The 20766-nt window shown below is 43.9% G+C and overlaps 1 protein-coding gene across 2 annotated transcripts in view; it reads right to left on the bottom strand.

The window, feature by feature from the left end:
* Positions 1–443: 443 nt before the first annotated feature.
* brf1a (BRF1 general transcription factor IIIB subunit a) overlaps positions 444–20766 on the bottom strand; it is a 110018-nt gene continuing 89695 nt past the window's right edge. For both annotated transcript variants that reach the window (XM_080413767.1, XM_080413768.1), the window contains exons 17-19: positions 8027–8078; positions 2204–2375; positions 444–1736 (exon numbers count right to left, since the gene is read on the bottom strand). In XM_080413767.1, the coding sequence (XP_080269893.1) occupies positions 1702–1736; positions 2204–2375; positions 8027–8078 (259 nt within the window). In that variant the 3' untranslated portion in view covers positions 444–1701. The remainder of the gene's footprint in view (positions 1737–2203; positions 2376–8026; positions 8079–20766) is intronic.

The raw sequence follows: 20766 nt of genomic DNA on the forward strand, positions 1-20766 counted from the left end.
CCGAAAGCTGCATTAATCCGCACGGATCGGCGATGCCGTTTAACATTTTTAATAATTTAGTAAAACTTAAGCTCCTCTCTCACTCTGCTCCACTGCCCATGTCCCGCCTCCCCGCGGTGACTGACAAGCTGCGCGTCCTACGCATAACTCTATGGTCCTACGTTACTGCCTCTGATTGGCGAGCTCCTACATGCTTGCATGACAATCACAGCACGGGGAGGCGGGACATGGGCAGTGGAGCAGAGTGTGAGCGAGGAGCTTAAGTTTGACTAAATTATTAAAAATGTTAAACGGCATCGCCGATCCGAGCGGATTAATGCAGCTTTCGGGCGCGCTACTATTGCTCTTGTGGGTACCTTTGAGAAATCTCTGCAACTTCTAAGCGACGAGCTATTAGCCCGAGACCAGACAGTGGTACCCGCGACTACGAGAGAGAGTGGTTTGAGCGACAAGGGACCCTGGATATAAAAAAAGGTAAACAGGGTCCCGAAAGGGGCTAAGCCTTCTGCAGCCTGCCATGTCTGTGCTTCTTTCTTTTTTAACCTGAACCGGAAAACAAACTACTGTACAAAATCAACCTAGGGTTTCATTCTCTACTTTTGGCAAATAAAAGGTCTCACTTTTTTTTTTAAGTCAAGGCATTTAAGAGTGGCTTTGGGAGACCAACTCAGTCAGAATGACATCTATTATGTACCACCACCATGTATAATTCCTGTAGATGAATTGTGTGTGGTGAACCAAGTAACACCGACATAGCTGATATGTTATTTGATCATTAAAAGCTTGTCCTTAAATACTACGTTATGTGACTGTGGTATAATTGTTATATTTGACATTACAGGCAGCAGATTATCAGGCAGGCAGACACACTACTCGAGTGTCATTGCTGTCAAGTGCAGGTTTAGGTACAATAAGTTAGGATAAAGCTTGTCTTCCATACCTCTATTTGTTCTGTTTTTTCCAACTTTAGTTTACACCAGTGGCTTGCAACCCTGGTCCTTGAGGTACCCCAGTACTGCTGGTTTTCAATCCCAGCAGAGGGTTAATAGCATTCACCTGGTCACCTTGTTATTCTAGTGTCTAATCATTGGATAATGACATCTGGAATGAGGACAGGTGATGCAATTAACAGGATAGGACAGAAAACCAAGGGGGGTCTCTGAAGCATTAAACCATACGTTAAAACATTCACATCAACAAGGCAGGCACATTTTCTTGTTCCATCCACTGGGGCCACAACGGTGTAAACTTAAACATACGGCCAAATATAACAAGCATCTGGCAGGTGGCTAAAAGCTCGCCCTGCTTGAATTATGCACCTTCATGGCCACAGTCAGAGAAACTATTCATACCTTGTTAATTTCACTCTGTCTGGTGGTTAACATCCAAGCAATGTGTTTTCCACTCAAAGTCCATCTTAACACATGGGATGGTCAACTGGAACACAGCAATGTGATTTCACGTAGGTTTTTCATTCAGTATTGTCTTTTTTTTGTAAATGAGGCATAACTCCCATTGACTTCTGATAGATGACCCTGTTATTGCTGATCACATCCCTGATTGGCTCATACGACAACCAATCCGCTTGCTTTTCCTTGATGATGCCCCAACTCCCAGTTGGGAGCCATTTTGCCTCCGTGTAGGTGTTCAGTTCCAATTTGGATGCAAAAAGACTTTCAGGGACAATTCAGGGAAATCTGTCTAGAATCCGTCATCATAATCATCATTACCATAATCTGGAGGAAGAGAGACAGACTGAATTATTATAGACAATAGACGTTACAAATGGATAAATTAAAAGAGTTATTTTCTGTGTTATGTAGACGGATTATAGAGTGATAGAGATACATTCTAGACTGAAACAAAGGTGTTCTTTGTCGTTTTGTTACTGTCACTATTTTTTTTACTGTCACCCTTATCACCTGAGGTGAATGACAGACACTGACTGACTGAAGTCTACCAGAATACAGAATAATATACTGTGCGTACGTAGACGCCGCACTGGCCACCGTTATGATAGTTATGATCATTTCAATTGGGGAGAGACATCCTGCTTCAATAGACATACATGCACAGGAGACACGGCTGCAAATATGACAGCCGAGTTGACGCATCGCTCCAATGAACAGCAGTGGCCAATGCGGTATCTACATGTGTGCATCTATGACCAGAATAGATCAGACTACAATAAACTAGAACAGACCGTTGCTTCCCATCAGATCCATGGCGCTGACGCAAGGCTCATCTTCATCCTCCTCCTCCTCGTCAGCCTCGTCATAGACCACGGGTCCGCTCTCCACGACGGGCCCACTCTCCACGACAACCGAACTGGGCGGGGCTTCATTGGCCTGCGGCAGGGGGTTGCTACTGGAGATCTGGAGATAGGAGGAACGATGGGAAAATGCCATTCATCGGTCGGTCAAGCGTGCGTGTGTGTGTGTTTGACTGTATGGCCGTGTACAATGTGAGTGTGTGTTTTAATATCATTGTGTAGCTGTATAATACAAATTTCCCTGTGGAACTATACCTGGTATAATTTTTATTAATATTATTATTTCCTTTGGGATATGATAGTAATACAATTATTATTATTATGGAGGGACAGGTGGAGATATTTGAACTCATACCCCACTCTCAAATATATATCCGAACCAATGACAGCTTTACTTTTCTTTGAAACAGACAGATTCTCCAATGTCTTATGTCCTGTGTTCTTTATTGACTTCCTCAAGTCAATAAAGAACATAATGTCATTGTGCTGAACCAGAGCTTTGTTTATCTGGTACATTCCCAAAGAACATGCACAGATGTGACCTGTCCTAACCAATAACCCAACTTGATGTAACTACTCATTTGATGTCACACATTGAGATGATTTCTCCTCCAGAGTCGGTGTGTAATTTTATCTTTAGTTATATTTTGGAATACAAATATCATAATGTATGTAGTATGGATGGATTGTAAATGACGGAGATGTCGGTCAATGGCAGTGAATGTGTTAAAAAGAAATACAAATATATTATCGTCACAATACAATACTATTGCCACAAAATCGATAGAGGTATTTAGTCCTAAATAGTGATATTAGCTTTTTTCCATATTGCCTCCAGCCCTACAACAGGGCCGGTGGGAGAGCCTTATTCAGGCACAGTGTGGACTCTAAGCTGACACTCGTTAAGCCTTCATCTCCCTCTTTGTTTCTTGAGGATTCTGTCCTACGAGGCCAATAAAACGCAGCGGGGGGAGAGAGAGCACTTTCGTTAACACACGGCCACCGGTAATCCAAAAATAAGCTGTTACTAAGACAGGAGGGGGAGCCTGGTGGCTCAGCCATTTAGTGCACAGACCATATGCTCCTAGTGAGTGCGAGGACCAGGGTTCAAATCCGACCCCCGTCTGGTCTCGTATGTCTCTCCTCTCTTGGTTTTCTTTCTCTCTACACTGACCTACCCCCCCTCCCCTTAAATAAAAAGAAAAAAGACAAGAACAACACAGGAGGACAGACGCAGATGGCACAGACTTAGGAAAAACTGCCACACATGGGATAACCTGCAATTAGCACTCAGCTTGGATTCGCCTATATATTTAGATTTAGTCTAAACAGGTTTCAGCTCTCAATGTGTCCTCCAACAATTAAATAGAAACATTACTTACATAATAATTTTACATGCATTATTAATACTTATATAATAGCCCTACTAGTGAGAGCACGGAGCTCTAAAGCTACTGTACTGTACATGCAAACCAAAAGCATCAACCGCTTCCATTTTCTTTCTATATGAAACAGGAGAGAACATGTTCTGCTTTGAATGGATCTGATCATCTTGCAATAAAATGTGAACTTGAGAAAGGCTACTGTGTGTCCTTAGTTTGAACTGTATTGTATGAAGTATTTATGCACAGCGATGTTGACAATTATCAAATTTCATTCAAATAATCCTATTGCTTGCTTGTGTCTGTGAAAAGATGCAGTCAAGTCAAAGGCAAGTAAAGCTTGTACACATAGGGAGAGGATAGTGAAAATGTATAGTATCCTTAGTGTATTTTTTTTGTGCGAAGTTTTTGGATTAAAAAAACACTTCTAGTAACAAGGCATTTCTTGTTACTTAATGGACTATCGCTAACAGGAATATGATTTTTTTTTATAGTTCTGATCTGCCATAAGATTTTATCATTGTTACGATTTATTATTTCAGTTTGCAACAGCATCACCAACGGGTGTTCTACATTGAATTAACACAAGCTTCACTGGTGAAACTAATGGAATAACACAAAACAAACCAACGTCAAAACAGAAACCAGAAAAAAATCTCAAACAGCTCTACCTGCAAATCAAAACTACATTATTTTTTCTTTTCATCCATCCATCTCTCCATTTTTCTTCCCATCTCCTTCTCTACCACCCCACCCTCTCACCTATCCCATCTCCCCCTGTCCATCCACCAGTCCCTCCCTCTATCCTCTTCCTTCCACTTGCTTCCTTCATTATTTCTCCATCCTTCCATCTCTCCACCAGCTCCATCCATCCTCCCTCCCTCCTTCTGCCTTTGTGTCTGAACATGTCTACTGTCTGGTTAATTACCAGTAACAACTAAATGTAAAACCCAGTGTATAAACATGGAGGGGGAGAGGCTGGTAACTAGGTCAGGATGGAGAGACAGGGGAGAGGGGGCAAGTATTGCGCGCGTGTGCGCGAGCGCTTGAGTGTGTATGTAGCAGACAAACAGACACACACAGACAGTCAGAGACACAGACAGACAGACAGGCAGACAGACAGAGAGATATGTCTGTCTTTGTACAATTTATTTGTTCTCCTTCTCGTGAGCACTAAAGTCCTCAATATCTAATCCAACAAGAGCACAGATCTCGGATCAGAGTACAGCCATGGCCTGTGTGTAAAGCTCTACTGTGTGTGGTTCAGTACTGCTTTCTGTGGGAACTCCACTTCAAACAGACCAGGTCATTATCTGCCAACGCTGGGACTCACACAGCTGACTGGCTGCATCGACAGACTCACAAACTCTCTCTGCTGTTCACTCCTTTTATAGGATGGAGAGAGTAGGTGGTCCAGTCCTCCACTCTCTCTCTCTCTCTCTGTTCCTTTTCTTCTGACAGTGGAGGAGAGACAAACGGTAGGAAAGATGAGAGTGAGACAGTGTAGGTGAGACGCGGGAGAGAATGCTGCAGCAGATCCTAGACCAGCCAAAGTGAGTATAGACCCCTCATCAGACCACGTCACACTGACATCACTCAAGCACGCACGTATAGGCAGGTTGTAAAAGAACCTGACCGCTCATGAGACCCCCAAAAAAAGAAGTAATCACTCATGTGTAAAAGTGGATTCCATCAAACTTTTGGTTGCAGTTTGCCTCCCAGTGCATAGGAAGAAGGCTCAGAATGTATGTATACTGTGACCTCTTCTTTAAATATATTTCATCTGTAAGTTATTCCCAAACCAGTTGTCCTCAATACCCTGCCCCCAATTGCAGTGACTGACTAAGATGCGCAGAGGGAGCGCTCGTCGGCGCAACAAAGCCACTGCAAAAATAGCAGATCTACAGCTCACAACATCTTGTGTAGCGACACATTGTGAGCTTGTAGATCGGCTATTTTTTCATTTTCTATTTTTGATAAACTATCGATTTTTTTTTTTAAATGGATTAGAATTGATTTGAAACTTTTTGATGAAATCAAATCAGTCAAAACATTGGAAGTCGGTAGACTGGGACTCTCCAAAATCAGGATTGGACCCAAAAATCTGTCATCGGTCGGGCTCCATTTTGTACATGTGAGACTGTCTGTCTGTCTGTCTGTCATTCACTCTGAAGGCTGCGTTGAAAATGTTCAAATTGATGCCGAGGTCAACGGAGGGGGCCGTGTGAGTGTGTGTGTAGGGGTGACAGACGGCCGTACGGAAATGAGGTTCTGCTGAAAGAAGCAAACACGAGACTCAGTGAATGACGGCCAACACACACACACATCCTGTGTGTGTGTGTGTGTGTGTGTGTGTGTGTGTGTGTGTGTGTGTGTGTGTGTGTGTGTGTGTGTGTGTGTGTCTGTCAACTTCGACTCTGACAACATTACATAACAAGGATTCAGAGTGAGAGAGCGAGCATGCCAGTGAGCTCTCAGCCAATCGCAATGTTCGCTCGGTCCCCGTTCCCAGGGGGAGGCGAGGGGGTTGCTAGGTAACAAGGCTTGTTGACCCGGCCCCCATCATGAGCCTGAACTGTTCTCAACAAAACAGAGAGAGGGAGAGAGAGAGAGGGAGAGAGGGGGCAGTGGAAGAGAGAAAGATAACTGAAAGGTAGAGAAAGAGAGACGTAGATGTAGGGAGGAGAAAGACAGGGAGGAGGATAGAGTGGAATTAAGAGATAAGAGAAGGAATGTGGAAACAAGGCTAGGTGAAACCTAGCGTATGGCTGGACCATGTATGCATGCCCATGGGCATTGTGCCAAATTGTAGGCAATTTGTTAGAGGGATAGTCAGGGGTAGAGGTAATGTCTTGCACAGTAAAATGGTCAATCTCACATTTTATATAAATAATTAGTACAAGTTTACTTTTACTTTCTTAAACCTGTACTATTTGTTTTTACATCCACTATTATTATCTTGTAGTTATATAGTGTTACTGTTATTGTTAGCACAGTCTGTGGAGCATGCCACACCAACTGCTTATAGTGTACCTGTATAAGAGAGTGACAAATAAATTAAAGCCTCTTACATATTGAATCCTTGAACAGCTTTCTCTAGATTAAAGGCCCCTATTACTTCAGATAGGACTCCTGGGGCAAATACATGCCTTTTAAGGCCCTTTTCTAATCAATCATTTAGGTCAGGGGATGAATAGTATGTCTGTCTGTCTGTCTGTCTGATCATCGAGTTGAATGGTGAGAAATAAGCGCAATTACAGTATTGTATAATATATGTGTTTGCAAGTGTAGATACTCCAGTCCATATTTGGCCCTCATTTTTCAATCATTTCTAACCATAGCAATCGTCTTTGAACATAATTTAATTAAATTCTTCATTATACAGTACTGACATGTCGGCACTGTAAAATGAAGAATGTAATCAAATATACCATTGCATTTCATTTGTAAAGCTTGCACATGAAATAAAAAGACCCGATGTCTTGAAACAGTGTGCTTGTACTATTCAGACCAAGCACGACAAATTTGAAAATAACATGGGTAATTCAGTGACTGAAAGATAAAGCAGTCTGACATCAATGCACAATGTCTGCAATGCAAGTGTTTCAAGCATATTTGACCTAAACTCCCTTCTTGTATTCCTCCTTGCCGGTCTGCCTGCATGCCCTCTATAACCTCTACAACCGCTCCAGAACACCACTGCACGCCTGGTCTTCAAACTCACAAAAATGTCTGCTTCTTCACTGGTTTCTGGCTGCTTACATAAAAATCAAAATACAGGTGATGACCTACAAGGCGACCAAGGGCACGGCACCGCCCCCCCCCCCCCCCCCCCCCCCCCCACCCCCCACCCTCCAGGACATGTTCCACAACTACCCCCCTTCCTACAGAACTCAATCAGCAAACACAGGACATCTGTCCCTCCCCCGTCCCTATGACACCCTGGCCGTCACTTCAAGCGTCCTAGACTCTTCTTATCTCCCTTCTGGCTCCCAAGCTGTGGAATGACCTCTCTTGTCTTTTTATTAATCCTAGTTACTTTTGCAGCACTTAATTTATTTCTTAGCACTCCATTTACCTCACCATTTACACTGTTGTTGGCCGACTAGGGTTCATGTAATTTACTCTGATCTCATACTTTGTAAGTCGCTCTGGATAAGGCTGTCTGCTAAATGCCTAAATGGTAAATAGAAGGAAAAGAACAGAGCATGATAGAGAGATAGAAGAATGAGATAGTGCATGCTGAAGATGGAAGAAAGAGACTGCATGATTCATTTCTCTCTCTACCTGACTCTTCTGGGTGGATGGATGGACAGAGATAGACAGAGAGACGGACAGACTGAGACGGACAGACATGAGTAATGGATCGTACCTGATCCAGTGCCAGTCTCTTAGCAGGTATTCCTGTGATGAATGGCTTCAACCTGAAAGACAGAGAGAAAATCCTTATTACAGGTCTGCGCCACACACACACACACACACACACACACACACACACACACACACACACACACACACACACACACACACACACACACACACACACACACACACACACACACACACACACACACACACACACACACACACACACACACAGGTGTTATTGAATAAAGGTAGAGTTATTTACTGTGAACCTTCCAGTGAATCAATTTGTTGTTTTCCTGGAAAGTACAGTAATTTTTATCAGGCTGTTGTCGTTTTGTTTTTTTACTATTGAAGTCACACGAGACTGATTATTAAGATTACAAAGACATCTTTACATTTTGCTGCTTTCTTCGACCTGAGGCAAAACTCCAAGAACTGAAATGAAGACAACTGACAAATCAGACTGTCTGTGCGCGTGTGTGGAGGGGATCTCTTCACAGACACAGAGATAAAACGCTGTACCACATCTCCTCCAGCACTGATTCCTAAACAGGATCTCTCTTTCAACATCCCAATGGTTGAAATTAGCATCGTTCCCTTCTCCTCTCCTCTCTTCTCCTTCTACCACCCTCCTCCTCCTCCCTGGGGGTTTACTGTAAGTACTCAACTCTCACTGATAAGGGAGAGGAGAAGAGCCAGTGAGCTTTTAATTAATCGCCTTTAAGCAGAGAAAAAGAGGGGTGGAGGAGTTTGGAGAGGAAGAGAGAGAGAGAGAGGAGGGGGACGATTGTGCCACATTAACAAAGACATCAGATCACACACACACACACACACACACACACACACACACAATATTGTTGTTGGAAGGTCATTGCAAAATAAAAGTCACCAGCTAGCCAAACTGCCAGGAGAACGGCTGAGAGACGTTATTAACAGACCGAGAATCTGTATGACAAACTAGACTGGACCTGACCCCTGGGTACAGAGGGGGAAGAAGAGAGATAGAGAGACAGAGGGGTGGAGCACAGGCTGGTACCTGAACAAGACTGGACCAACAGCAGGTACAGGGAGAGAGAGGGAGAGCGAAAGAGAGAGGGAGAGAGAGAGGGAGGAAAGGGAGCGGGGATGACAGAAAGAGAGAGAGAGAGGAACCTCTCTGACCCAAGGGTGGAGGACATGGAGTCAGAGCATGATGATGGAGAGAGGGACTATGGAGAGATGGTGGGATGGAAGAACGGTAAGGGTGACCAGGCAGATAAAGGGAGGGCACAGGGAGAGAGGGGACAGAGAGAGTGGTAGAGAGAACGAGTGAGGCACATGCAGTAGGAAGGAAGAAATCGAGGAAACGGGAAGAGAGGGAGTGGATTAGACAGAGACAATATGTCCTCTGGGTAAGTGTTTTACACGCTTGTGAAGCACTTGGTAAATGTTAGTGTTATACAACTGAAAACTATTAATCATAAATCGCTAGATCTTTTTTTAAAACCACATTATGAGAATGATTATCCACAATAATCCATTCAAGGATGAAGTCAATGAGACAGAGGTGGGGCCGGGAGAGAGAAATGTTGAAGGCCAAAGACAGAGAAAAGGGAAAGAGAGGAATACTATATGAAGATGAGGGAGAGAGAAAGAGGGCGAGAAATGGGGAGGGTAGACGGGTAGGTAGATCGAGAGAGAGATGCAGACAGATAGAGGCGCAATATGCAAATTGGATGTGGATAAAATTAGTTCCACGAGGACCAATGATATGAATAAATGATGATAATAATCTGGAGCTTCAAACTTGATTTTCCAGCTGGAGACGACGGTCTCTGAGGTAAAGCAACTCCCAACACCATCCACCTAAAACCCCCGGTGTTCTCACAATCGAATCATGCATAATCACAAATATACACACACACACACAGCTACACACATACAATGTAACTCTGGTGGCCCCTGCTGCCCACACATTTTCCCAGACGGGCACAACAGAGGCCAGTGTGTGTCCAGTTATACATACAAAGAAAAAGAAATACACAAATTCACACACACGCACACACACACACACCGACTATCTCCCTCTCTCACGTGTTTATATAATTCAGGCTGGAATGCACATGGCATGTGAGCATACACACAAATACAAACATGCACAAATACACACACATAAACACACACACTTGGGCTGAGTTCTGTCTATTCAGCAGCAGTGCATTGTGGGTCGTGCGTGGAGCTAAGCAATAAAAACTGATGTAGCCATAAGAGCTGATTGTGTTTCCTCTTTCACCCAGACCCTACTGACACCACACACACACACACACACACAGTACAATGTCAACATGGACAATACCTGTTGAGGGGGATTTATACTTAGTTGCGTGCTGGTGTCGTGCACTGACAATAGCCGATCTACAAGCTCACAACACGTTACAGTGCAATGTGTTTTGAGCTTATAGATCGGCTATTGTCAGTGTGCAACCAAGTATAATGGGGCGTTTAGCCTGTACTATCTAGAGACCTTACATACAAACCCACCACAATGGAAATGTATGCACAGATTCCACTCAAGTTATGGCAGCTATTTGGAAGAGGAAAAGAGATGTTGCACACATAAAACACGACATATGCGGCTTCACACATACACACACACACACGGACACACACACACACACACACACACACACACACACACAACTTTCAAGGGTATTCGACTGACCTATATATAACCCATAACGGCTGCATTCACTGCTTTAAATTTAGGCCTAATGCTAAATTTGACAAGGAAATGGCCTCTTTTAAAACGGGATGGACAAAATGTCCTTACTTTGGGCCATTTGGACTCAAGGACAAGAAGACATGCTGGGATGAACACACACACACACGGATGAACTGAATAACCTAACTAGATAGAATATGATGACATTACAAATGTGTGCGCACACACTCTTAACCACTTACCCAACCAGACAATCCAACCACTTTCTCTCTCTCACACACACAACCAGTAACCAACCAACCACCCACCCTCGCACACACCAAGTTTAACAACCCAGATAACTCATCCATTTGGTCTGATGAGAGATGTGACATTTCACCGCATGCTAGGGATTTTCTGGGTCAGTTAGCTGCTTACACACACACACACACACACACACACACACACTGTTGGAACCTGTCTCAGGAAGATATTTTGGGTGAAGTGATGGGAGCTGTGGACGCAGATTAGTGGTCTGTTCCCATGGGAGTACTGCCCTAAAACTGCCCCCCCCCCCCCACATACACACAAACACATTAAACATTAAAGGGAGTGTGTGTGTGAGACAGAGAGAGGGAGAGAAATACAGAGAGAGACAGGGTGGGAGAGTAGAGAGAGAGAGAGATACAGAGAGTTAGAGAGAGAGAGAGAGTGAGAGTGCGTGCGTGCGTGCGATAAAGAGGTTCATAGCGTGACATCGTGGGATGATCAGTCTTACACACCACTAATCACAAAGTAGGAGGATCAGATGTATTAACACACACACACACACACACACCTTACCCCTGACAGATCAGAGAGTACAGCAGTGCAGGAGATGAGAGAGTTAACATGCAGAGTGTCACTCCCTCACACACCACAAACCTACATCACAGCAACAACTTCAAACATCAGTCCATGACCACCTCTCTGCACGAGCCATCTACCATCTCTGGAATGGTACAGACTCAGAGACCAGCCCAAACCAGTACACATCACACCCAAACCAGTACACATCACACCCAAACCAGTACACATCACACCCAAACCAGTACACATCACACCCATACATGAGAACTAAAGACAACCTTATCAGGTTCTAGCCAGAGATCACTGTAGATCAGAAAGAACATGTTGTTCTTTCTACATGGACGGGAAGGTGTTTGCTTTGTAATGGACTCCAAAAGCACACAGTACTAATGCAGGATGAATGCAGTCCCGTGGAACTTTAACCACTTAAACCCTATATACTTCAGTTGACTGGGGTCCCCCAGGGGTCAATATTTGGTCCCCTCCTCTCTTCGCTTTATAGCAAATCACTTTGCCGGAAATGGCAGGTCAGCAAGTGCTGTGAGCTTGTAGATGTACTACTTTTGGCAGATGTTAACTTATTTTCACCGAATGTTCGCCTATTATGATGACATGCCCAGATGGTACAGTTCATGTGGTTAATAACAGCTTCTTACTACACAGCTTGGTTGAATACTTATGAATGGTCAATCAATTCTGTTCAATAATGGCCATTGCTATCAATAAAAAAAACACTGCAGACAATGCACCTGAATCAAACAATTAATTAAGTAATTCATGGTGCTTGGTTTTTGTATTCAACAAGGCAACCATGTAAACAAGCAATGACATTTTACATTGGACCACAATAGAAACAAGTCCCCAGGACTTTTTTGTGTTATCCTTTTAGCCTTAATGTCTCACTGTACCACGTGCTGTTTACATTTCTGACTAATAAAGTATTCAATCAAAAACAGCTAGCACACTAAAGAATGTTTTTGAAAACATCCAAGGCGAGAAATAGGCAATGCAGTACCAGAATATTGATTAATACATAATCAACACTTCCTACCGGAGTTTTGGGAGCCGACCTGTGGCACTGGATGCGCCTGGCATAATCTTTCTTTTCCGTAAGCAATTAAATCTATTTAAAAGAATGAAATAGTTTTGTTGTAAAATTTTGTGTCAATGTATTAATTGCTTTATAGCCATGTAATAAGCAGATAATGAATGTTACCAGGTCATTGTTTAGAAATAAACCCCTTCAGAGTGATAAGACCTTGATCACCCTGTCAGGGTTTATTTCTCAACAATGACCTGCTATCCTTTCATTATCCCTTGCATATATAATATACAGTGGGAGACACTGCTACACACATAGGCGATGTAAAAAACAAAAGTATAAAAGAAATCCAACATCTCGATTCTGTCAGGTGCCATGGTAACAAAACATTGTTTTAGCACACTATAGAGAATATTGCTACCTACCGCCTGGGCTCTGCACTTGCGCAACGCACGCACACTTTCTCTCTCTCTCGCACACGCTCTCTCGCACACGCGCACGCACGCACACACACACACACACACACATACACATTCTCTCTCCACTCTCTCTCACTCTCCTGCCCCCCCCCCTCCCCAACACCAAATCTCTCCTGAAACATCCACCCAGGGAGAATAAATCCTAACTGCCTCATCCAGATTAGGCATTGATCACTTCTAATCCTCAATAAATATTCAAAATTTCACATTGCCATGGCGATCATCTCCTCACTACCCCCCCCCCCCACTCCCATCAGTAGGACAGCATAGAGAATAAGGCTCTTCTACCGTTTTGTAAATGTGTGTGTGTGTGTGTGTGTGTCCCCATGCATGCATCCACGCACACGCACGTGCTCCACAGTGAACATATGCACTACCCTGATATCCACTGATGTGTTTATTGATGTGTGTGGTCTGTGCGTGCGGTTGCATGTGTGTGCCTGCAAGTGTGTTTATGTTGATGCACGTGTGTGTATACCCATGTGTATGTGCTTCACTGCCCTGTTAAATTGTGTGTACACACAGCTGCATGCATTTACGCATACATAGCATGGGGGTGTGTGTGTGTGTGTGTGTGTGTGTGTGTGTGTGTGTGTGTGTGTGTGTGTGTGTGTGTGTGTGTGTGTGTGTGTGTGTGTGTGTGTGTGTGTGTTTGCACATACATGGATGGTATGTGGTGCACTACCCTGCATACTTACACACTGTTGCTTTTGAATAAATCCTAATATCCACATTTATGATGGATTCTGGTTATTGGGCTGTAAGGGATATTTTAATAAGTGGTAAATTATATTCCGAAATCAATTGCTGTAGTGTTGGTTCAGTAACAGGGGTCTCCCCGTCTCTCAAGCTCTCTGGTAAACAGAAAATGAATTTTTCAGGTCAGGACATCAATTTGATCTAATCAGGAGAGAGAACTCATACAGGATAAACAAGTGAAATTGGAAGTGATGACACAAAACATTAGCAGGCAAAAAAGGGACTGGAACACTATACAATTGAAGCTGATCAATTATCTTGGTGGGGTTCTCTCTCCTGATTGGATCAAATCCAACCTGAAAATGTATTTTCTATTTACTAAGGAGCTGTAGAGATGGAGAGCCTGCTATTACTGAATAAACACTCTATATCAACGATCACTATTGGAAAATATAGAGCATTAACGTTTAAACCAAAGGTTTTTCTGGTTACAAAAACGTAATATACAGTATAAGTATATGATCAATGATCAATAAGTTAGTGAATCCCTGATGTCTTATTAGTGCAGTGAAGAGAGAGGATGGGGGTAGTAGTTGTTAGCCACTTAAACCCTTAGTATATACTTTGTTGTGATCTTGTATCTCTTCCATTTTTGCTATTGACATACAACGCAACGTGTTGTGAGCTTGTAGATTGGCCATATTTGCCGAAACGGACACTTTTTTTCACCAAAGGTTCATTCATTTTTGCCAGATGTTTGTCTATTTTCACCTATTGACATGCTGCGGATGCTAGGGTTCATGTGGTTAAACCCATTGATGTTGTGTGTTGGTCTGTGACTACACGGGGCAAACATTAACCAGGCTATCTAAAGATGTGTTAATGATTCTCCAACCAGACCGTCTTCATAAAACTGTCTTCATCCATCCTCTAAACCACACCGTCGGTTCATTCCTTTTTCATTATAAATGAAGACTCACGTAGGGGCACGGTGGCGCAGTCGGTAGCGCTGTCGCCTCACAGCTAGAAGGTCCTGGGTTCGATTCCCGCCGGGGACGCTGTGGGCACTGGGGGCGTGTCTTCTCCTCCGCGTCATCAGCGCCCATACCCTAGGTGGGGTTGGCGAAAGGGCCTACTCTGTGTGGAGTTTGCATGTTCTCCCCGTGTCTCCTAGGGTAGTTAATACCCTCACAAAAACATGTAGTAATCCTGGTCACTATACCGCCTCCCCCATGACAGCCGGGGCGCCTGATGGAGGAGAAGGGAACTGGTTGGAATAACGTGTTCCTTCCACGCGCTACGTCCAACCAGGGAAACTCCCCCCTGTCAGGTGACAAGAAGGTCAGTTGGCTCTCATGCCTGAAGGAAGCATGAGCTCGGCCCTGGCCTCCCTACTGTGGGGTGACAGGTGTAATACTGGTGTAGGGCTGGTGTAGTGCCCAGGATCACTTAGGAAATTGGCACCGGGTGAAAAAAATGGGTTACAAAAATCGCGGGATAAAAATTTAAAGTAAAAAAAAAAAATGAAGACTCACGTGGTACTTTATGGATTGAGCAGGGTTTGAATGACCCATGGACTCTCATACTTCTCCAAATATTGTATTATTCTAAGTCAAGCACAGGGCTTATATCTGAAAGTAGGGCAATTTCTCTTCTTAAGCGCCATTTCATACTTTGTCATACAATGGTGATGCGTGGGTAAAATAGCAGATCTACAAGCTCACAACACGTCGTGATGCGACACGTTGTGAGGTTGTAGATCTGCTATTTATTTTTTTTCGAAAGAATTTGTCTATAATGACAAACCCAAAATAGAGATGGCAGGTTGAAAGTGATTAACCCTCAAATAGCTGCCTCTTTTTTGGACACGCTAGGTTTTGATCTGACGGCAGCGAATAATGTCGTCCCACCAGGGGAACGCTGGAATGGGCTTCTAGGAGTCAGGGGTCAAATGGTCGTCAATAGTGTACCCCGCGGCTCGCGGCGACAGACTTTTCGGCAGACCCCCTGTTTCCATGACAATTGTTTACAGCAGCAGGGAGTGGCTCCTGGCCCCTCGTCCGCCACAGCACCCCCACCATGTGGCACGATGGCAATGTATAAATCACTCTAGTCTGAGGACAATAGGACCATATGTAGCAGGACCACATGTGGCCTGCCTGGGTCATTTCGGTTTTAAGACAATACCGCCTCCTTCTCTCCGTCTCACTCTCTTGAGTCTCTTCCTACACGACTTGCTGTCATTTCCAGTACAAAGTAAAATCCTCAAATGCTTACCAAATAGACACTGAGGATTTTACGGTGTAACGGTTCAAACTAGGCTTTTATGAAGAAAAAGCTTAGTCTATGCGCTTTTTTTTTTCTGAAAAAGAAGTAAAAAACTGTGGGGCGAGGGCAAAGGGGGTGGGCGTCGTGCGGTCGACAAACGCACTTCAGTATAACTCTTTGGAAAGTACATAATATTATTGATAAAGTATGTGTAGATGTGAGATGAATAAAGATTGAGCAGCTGTATGTCATATTTATCAGCTCAAATGTATTGATCTTTTATAGACAAGCGGTCAGATGGACTGCCTGTATTCCTCCTAACTTGGCTGTCTCCTGGCGGGCACCGCCACTGGCTTGCTCCATACGTAGCAGTGGGCTGACACTGCTATCTTTCTACACATCTATCTATCTCTCAGGCAGCTTTATACTCTGTCGGGGAAGACTTTTCACCTTGTGTGTACATTGATTACTGATAATTGCATCTGTGGACAAAGCAAAGCACCACATGGGTGACACAAGTCCATATTTTAGGACAAATCCACACAAGGCCCTGAACACACCAAGCGTCATGATTGGCTGCGTTCCAACCCGTTGCCTATTGGCAGGTGAAGCGTCTCCTCGAGTCACTTCCTGTGTTTCCGTGTTTGCCTTCCTCACAGTCGATGGACACAAGGTGGTAACAAGGAGCGCAAACAAACATCCACAGTTGGTATACACGCCTCTGTACTGTATGCTGTGTCGTGTTCAACCTACTCCTTTCACCTCTACACAGTAAAACCCTGGGTGTTCATTTAAATCTCAGTGCACAAATGTAACCAAATGGATTTGTAAGGATTTTAACGTGTATGAGTAAAGTGTGACGAGGACACTTTTATTTGTGTCTCATACCTAAAAGTACCTCTACCAGCTGCTGTCTTTTGCCGTGTTTACCTACATTCTTTCCTTGTTCACTTCTAAGAGGTCACAGCAAGGAGGACACTGCTACTGTACCATCTCTCTGCCCCTCTGTTTGTCTCACTCTGTTTACCTGCCTTCCTCCACCGTTGGAGAGGTCAGCGTAGAGAGAATATCTTCCTGTCTCTCTCGTTGACCATCTGGCCGAAGGAGTCTCTCTCTCTCTCTCTCATTGCCTGTTTTCCTCTGTCCTCACCCCAGTGAGAGGTCACACTGAGGAAAATGTTGTCACTTCCTTTCCTTATCTCACGCTCTTCTTTCCTAGCTGCAAAAGGTCTCTCTCTCTTTCTTTCTTTGTTAAGGTTCTCTCTCTGTTGGTCTTCCTGCATCCTTATATGTCCATAAGAGAAGATGATAAAGGCACTCCCCCTCCCTCTGTATTCGATCTCACCTTTTTATATACCGTCTCTTTCAACCTACTTCCAGATTTAAGATTTGTATTCGTTACCCTACTTCCAGATTTAAGATTTGTATCCGTTACATCTCATATATACAGTACTGGTACACAAGAGTAAAATTCCTTGGTTTTGGCTTGACATTTGCATAGCGACAATAAGAAATGATTGTATAATGATGTCATTTTATCTTTTGCAGTATTCCACACTGACTGGTCGCTACATACAGGTAAATTAACTGGGCAATTAGCACTTGGCAGTTCTTACACTTACACAAGAGAGGTCACACTAGAATTATGTCCTTCCTTTCTCTCTCTCTCTTCCTATTGATCCCTCATTCTCTCTCTGCTATGTAAAATTTCCATCATTCAGCTGACTTTTTCATCCAGATGGACTTACCCTGTGGGTATGGGGCTCGGGTGTCTTGCTCAAGGACACTTCCTACAGGGCATGTGGCTGCGGTGGGAGTTGAATAGGGCTACAATAATCGATTATTTTCTTAGCGCTTATTATATTGTTTACTTTTCATTGCATTGCCATCTTGTAAAGCTTGTAAATCTGTGATTTGTTTTAAAATATTTTTTAATAATCAGTTAAATTGATTAGTTCAATTAGTTGTTACACTAGAGCTCTTCACGTGCTCCCCGATTCAGAAAATACCCAACAGGACCCGAGACCCGTACGGGTGGGATTCCGTGTTTTACCATAATCACTTGGACCCGGGTCGGTTCTGGATCTATTATCTCGGACCTCAGATCTTTTTATCATTATGTATAATACCTGAGTGGATCCGAAAAGACCTGTGCTCATCGCTGAATGGTAGAGAAAAGACAAAAGTGCTACGACGATTACAATGACCTGGGATCAGATTACCGCACCGCAGTACAAAGTTGAGCCATGCATGCCGAAGTCAATTCAGTGAGAGCGGCGAGCGCACAGACAAGTATGGCACAGACTCAGAGCGCATCAAACTATACCCGATGGAATCAAAATGCGTACATAGAGTGTGCCTCAGTGCTCATTGTAGGCCAACTTGGATTGTGTAAAAAATGGTTTTGTAGTCTACCTACTCTCCCAGAGTTAAATGTACGCTGAGGATTTTGCTGTGCAGACAGTGCAACAATGTGCTGCCATCATAGTCTAATAGCCTACTAAATAGCAGCGTTCGAGTCTGGAACGGATCCATAGCCTATATAATATCAAACATTCTGGGTGGGGTCTGTATGGGCCTCGGAACTAATCCCTCATTTGTTCCCACTAATCTCGGGAACAAATTTCACAGGTCCAATTAGGGTCTGTAAAAAAAAAGAAAGAAAGTCGGAATGGTTCGGAATTGGACCAAATTGTCACGGGTCCACCCGGGTTCGGTAACTTTATTTGGAAAAAAATCACGGCTCTGAATCGGACAAAATTTCACAGGTCCATTTCGGTTCGGGTCCGTTTTTTTGGACCCGTGAAGAGCTGCTGCACCCGTAGAGCTGAACCCTAACTGCATTTTTGGACCTTAACCTGTTCAATTCATTCAAAACATGAATCTCATCACTCTGTCCTCTAGCTTCAATCTTATTACTGAGAATCACAGTGACGAATACACAACCCACACCCTTCTTTCAATTTATCTCTACTGGTCTCTCTTCAAATCTCTCTCTTAGTCTCCCTCTCTGTGTGCAGCTCTCTCCTTGTCTCATCTTCTCATCTCATCTCTCTTATCCCCTTCTCTACTCGTCTCTCTCCACATCGCTCTCCCAGTCTGTCTCTTTTTTTCTCCTCTCCTCATCTCTTTTTCCGTCTCCCTCTTGCCTCTCTCTCTCCTCCCCTCATCCACTCATCTCCTTCTCTCTGTCTCTCTCTCTGTTAGACTTCATCTCTTAACACTGCTACTATCTGTTAATGCATGGGTTGATTGTGTACACAGGCAAACTCCTGACACCTGGAAATGGAAGTGCCATTTAAAGTGCTTGTGAGTCTGCTGGTCTGCTTTCCTGATGGTTACCTTAACGAAAGCAAGGTCATAGAAAATGGAAAGTATAACCACAAGTCTCACCATGTCAGACGCACCTCAACCGCCTGCCTCAGGGCTTTCTCTGTTAATCTGCGTTCACCTCAGGAAGAGGTCAAATTTAAGAACGTCAATTTTTGCCACTCTTTCACCTCAATCACCTGCTGTAAGACCATCCCTCTCTCTTTTCTTGTCTGTCTGTCTTTCTGCTGACTTCACCTCAGTGAAAGTCCATGGCAGGTATCTATGAGTCACACTTTCACTACTTCAGCCACCTACGGTTATTTTTCGCTTTCCTTTACTCTCTCACTGTTTTCTCCGCAACTCCCACATCCCTTGCACTCTGTCCATCTCTTCCTCTCTCTATTTATTGCATCACCACTCCCTTCTCATTCTGTTAAATCTTTCCATCTCTCTCCTCACTTCTATCCTCGTTTCAATGCGTAGTCTGTCTCCTCTCTCCTCTTTCTCTCCGTCTGTCTCTACCAAGGTTATTCAAGTTTGGTATTTTTAGTTTAGTTTCAGTTTGATTAACAAGTGGGTACGCTACTTTCAGTTGAGTTTTAAATGTTTTTATTTGTATTAGTTTGTCTTTTGTAATTATATAGGGTGTGAGGCACTCCAGTTCTAGCTTTTAGCTTAGTTTTAGTCAACTCTAATAACCTTGGTCTCTACATCCTGTGCTAATTGAACTGAGAGACAAAAAATGGGCCCAAAATGGACAATTATTTGAATCAAATTTTACACTCAGAGTTCAATTAACACTGAAGATTTGACTGTATGTCCCCTCTCTCCATCTGTATCTCTATACGTCTCTCTCATCCTCCCTCCTCCACTGGCCCCTCTCTCGCTCACTCGCTCTGCTGGCCTATCAGTCTCTGCCGGGCTTAACGGCTCGCTGCTAATCAGCTTACTGCAGATGAGAGTGAATGAGAGTGAGCCGGGCTGAAAAAGACGATTGAGGAGACCGTTTAGCCTCTGTCTGACAACTGCCAGTGGCTTGGCAGGGGGAGGGGCGCGAATAAAGCAACCCAAAAATAAAACCTATATCTCGTCTAGGGCTTAAAAGAGTGGAGAAAAGACCGGAGAGTCTAAAGAAACGCAGAGGGGACAAAGAGGGACGACAACGTCATTTGTCTCAGTGTCGGGCGCACAGGGAAGTAGTTGGTCTGCTTGGTTTAAAGTCGGGTGTATTTACATGGTCTAGCAGCAGACAATCCATTCTCACTGCTCCAGGGAGACTATTCATCCTGCTAAGCTAGGTGCTGCAACGCCGCAAAGCCGTGATCTCACCCCTTTTTTAGTGTCAACAGTTTCAGCATGTGTGCTTTAACAGAATATGTGGATATGTGTGTCTGTGCTTGTGCACGGGTGTACAC

Source organism: Gymnoscopelus braueri (genome assembly GCF_963280865.1).
Source record: "Gymnoscopelus braueri genome assembly, chromosome: 19".
Taxonomy (NCBI): Eukaryota; Metazoa; Chordata; class Actinopteri; order Myctophiformes; family Myctophidae; genus Gymnoscopelus; species Gymnoscopelus braueri.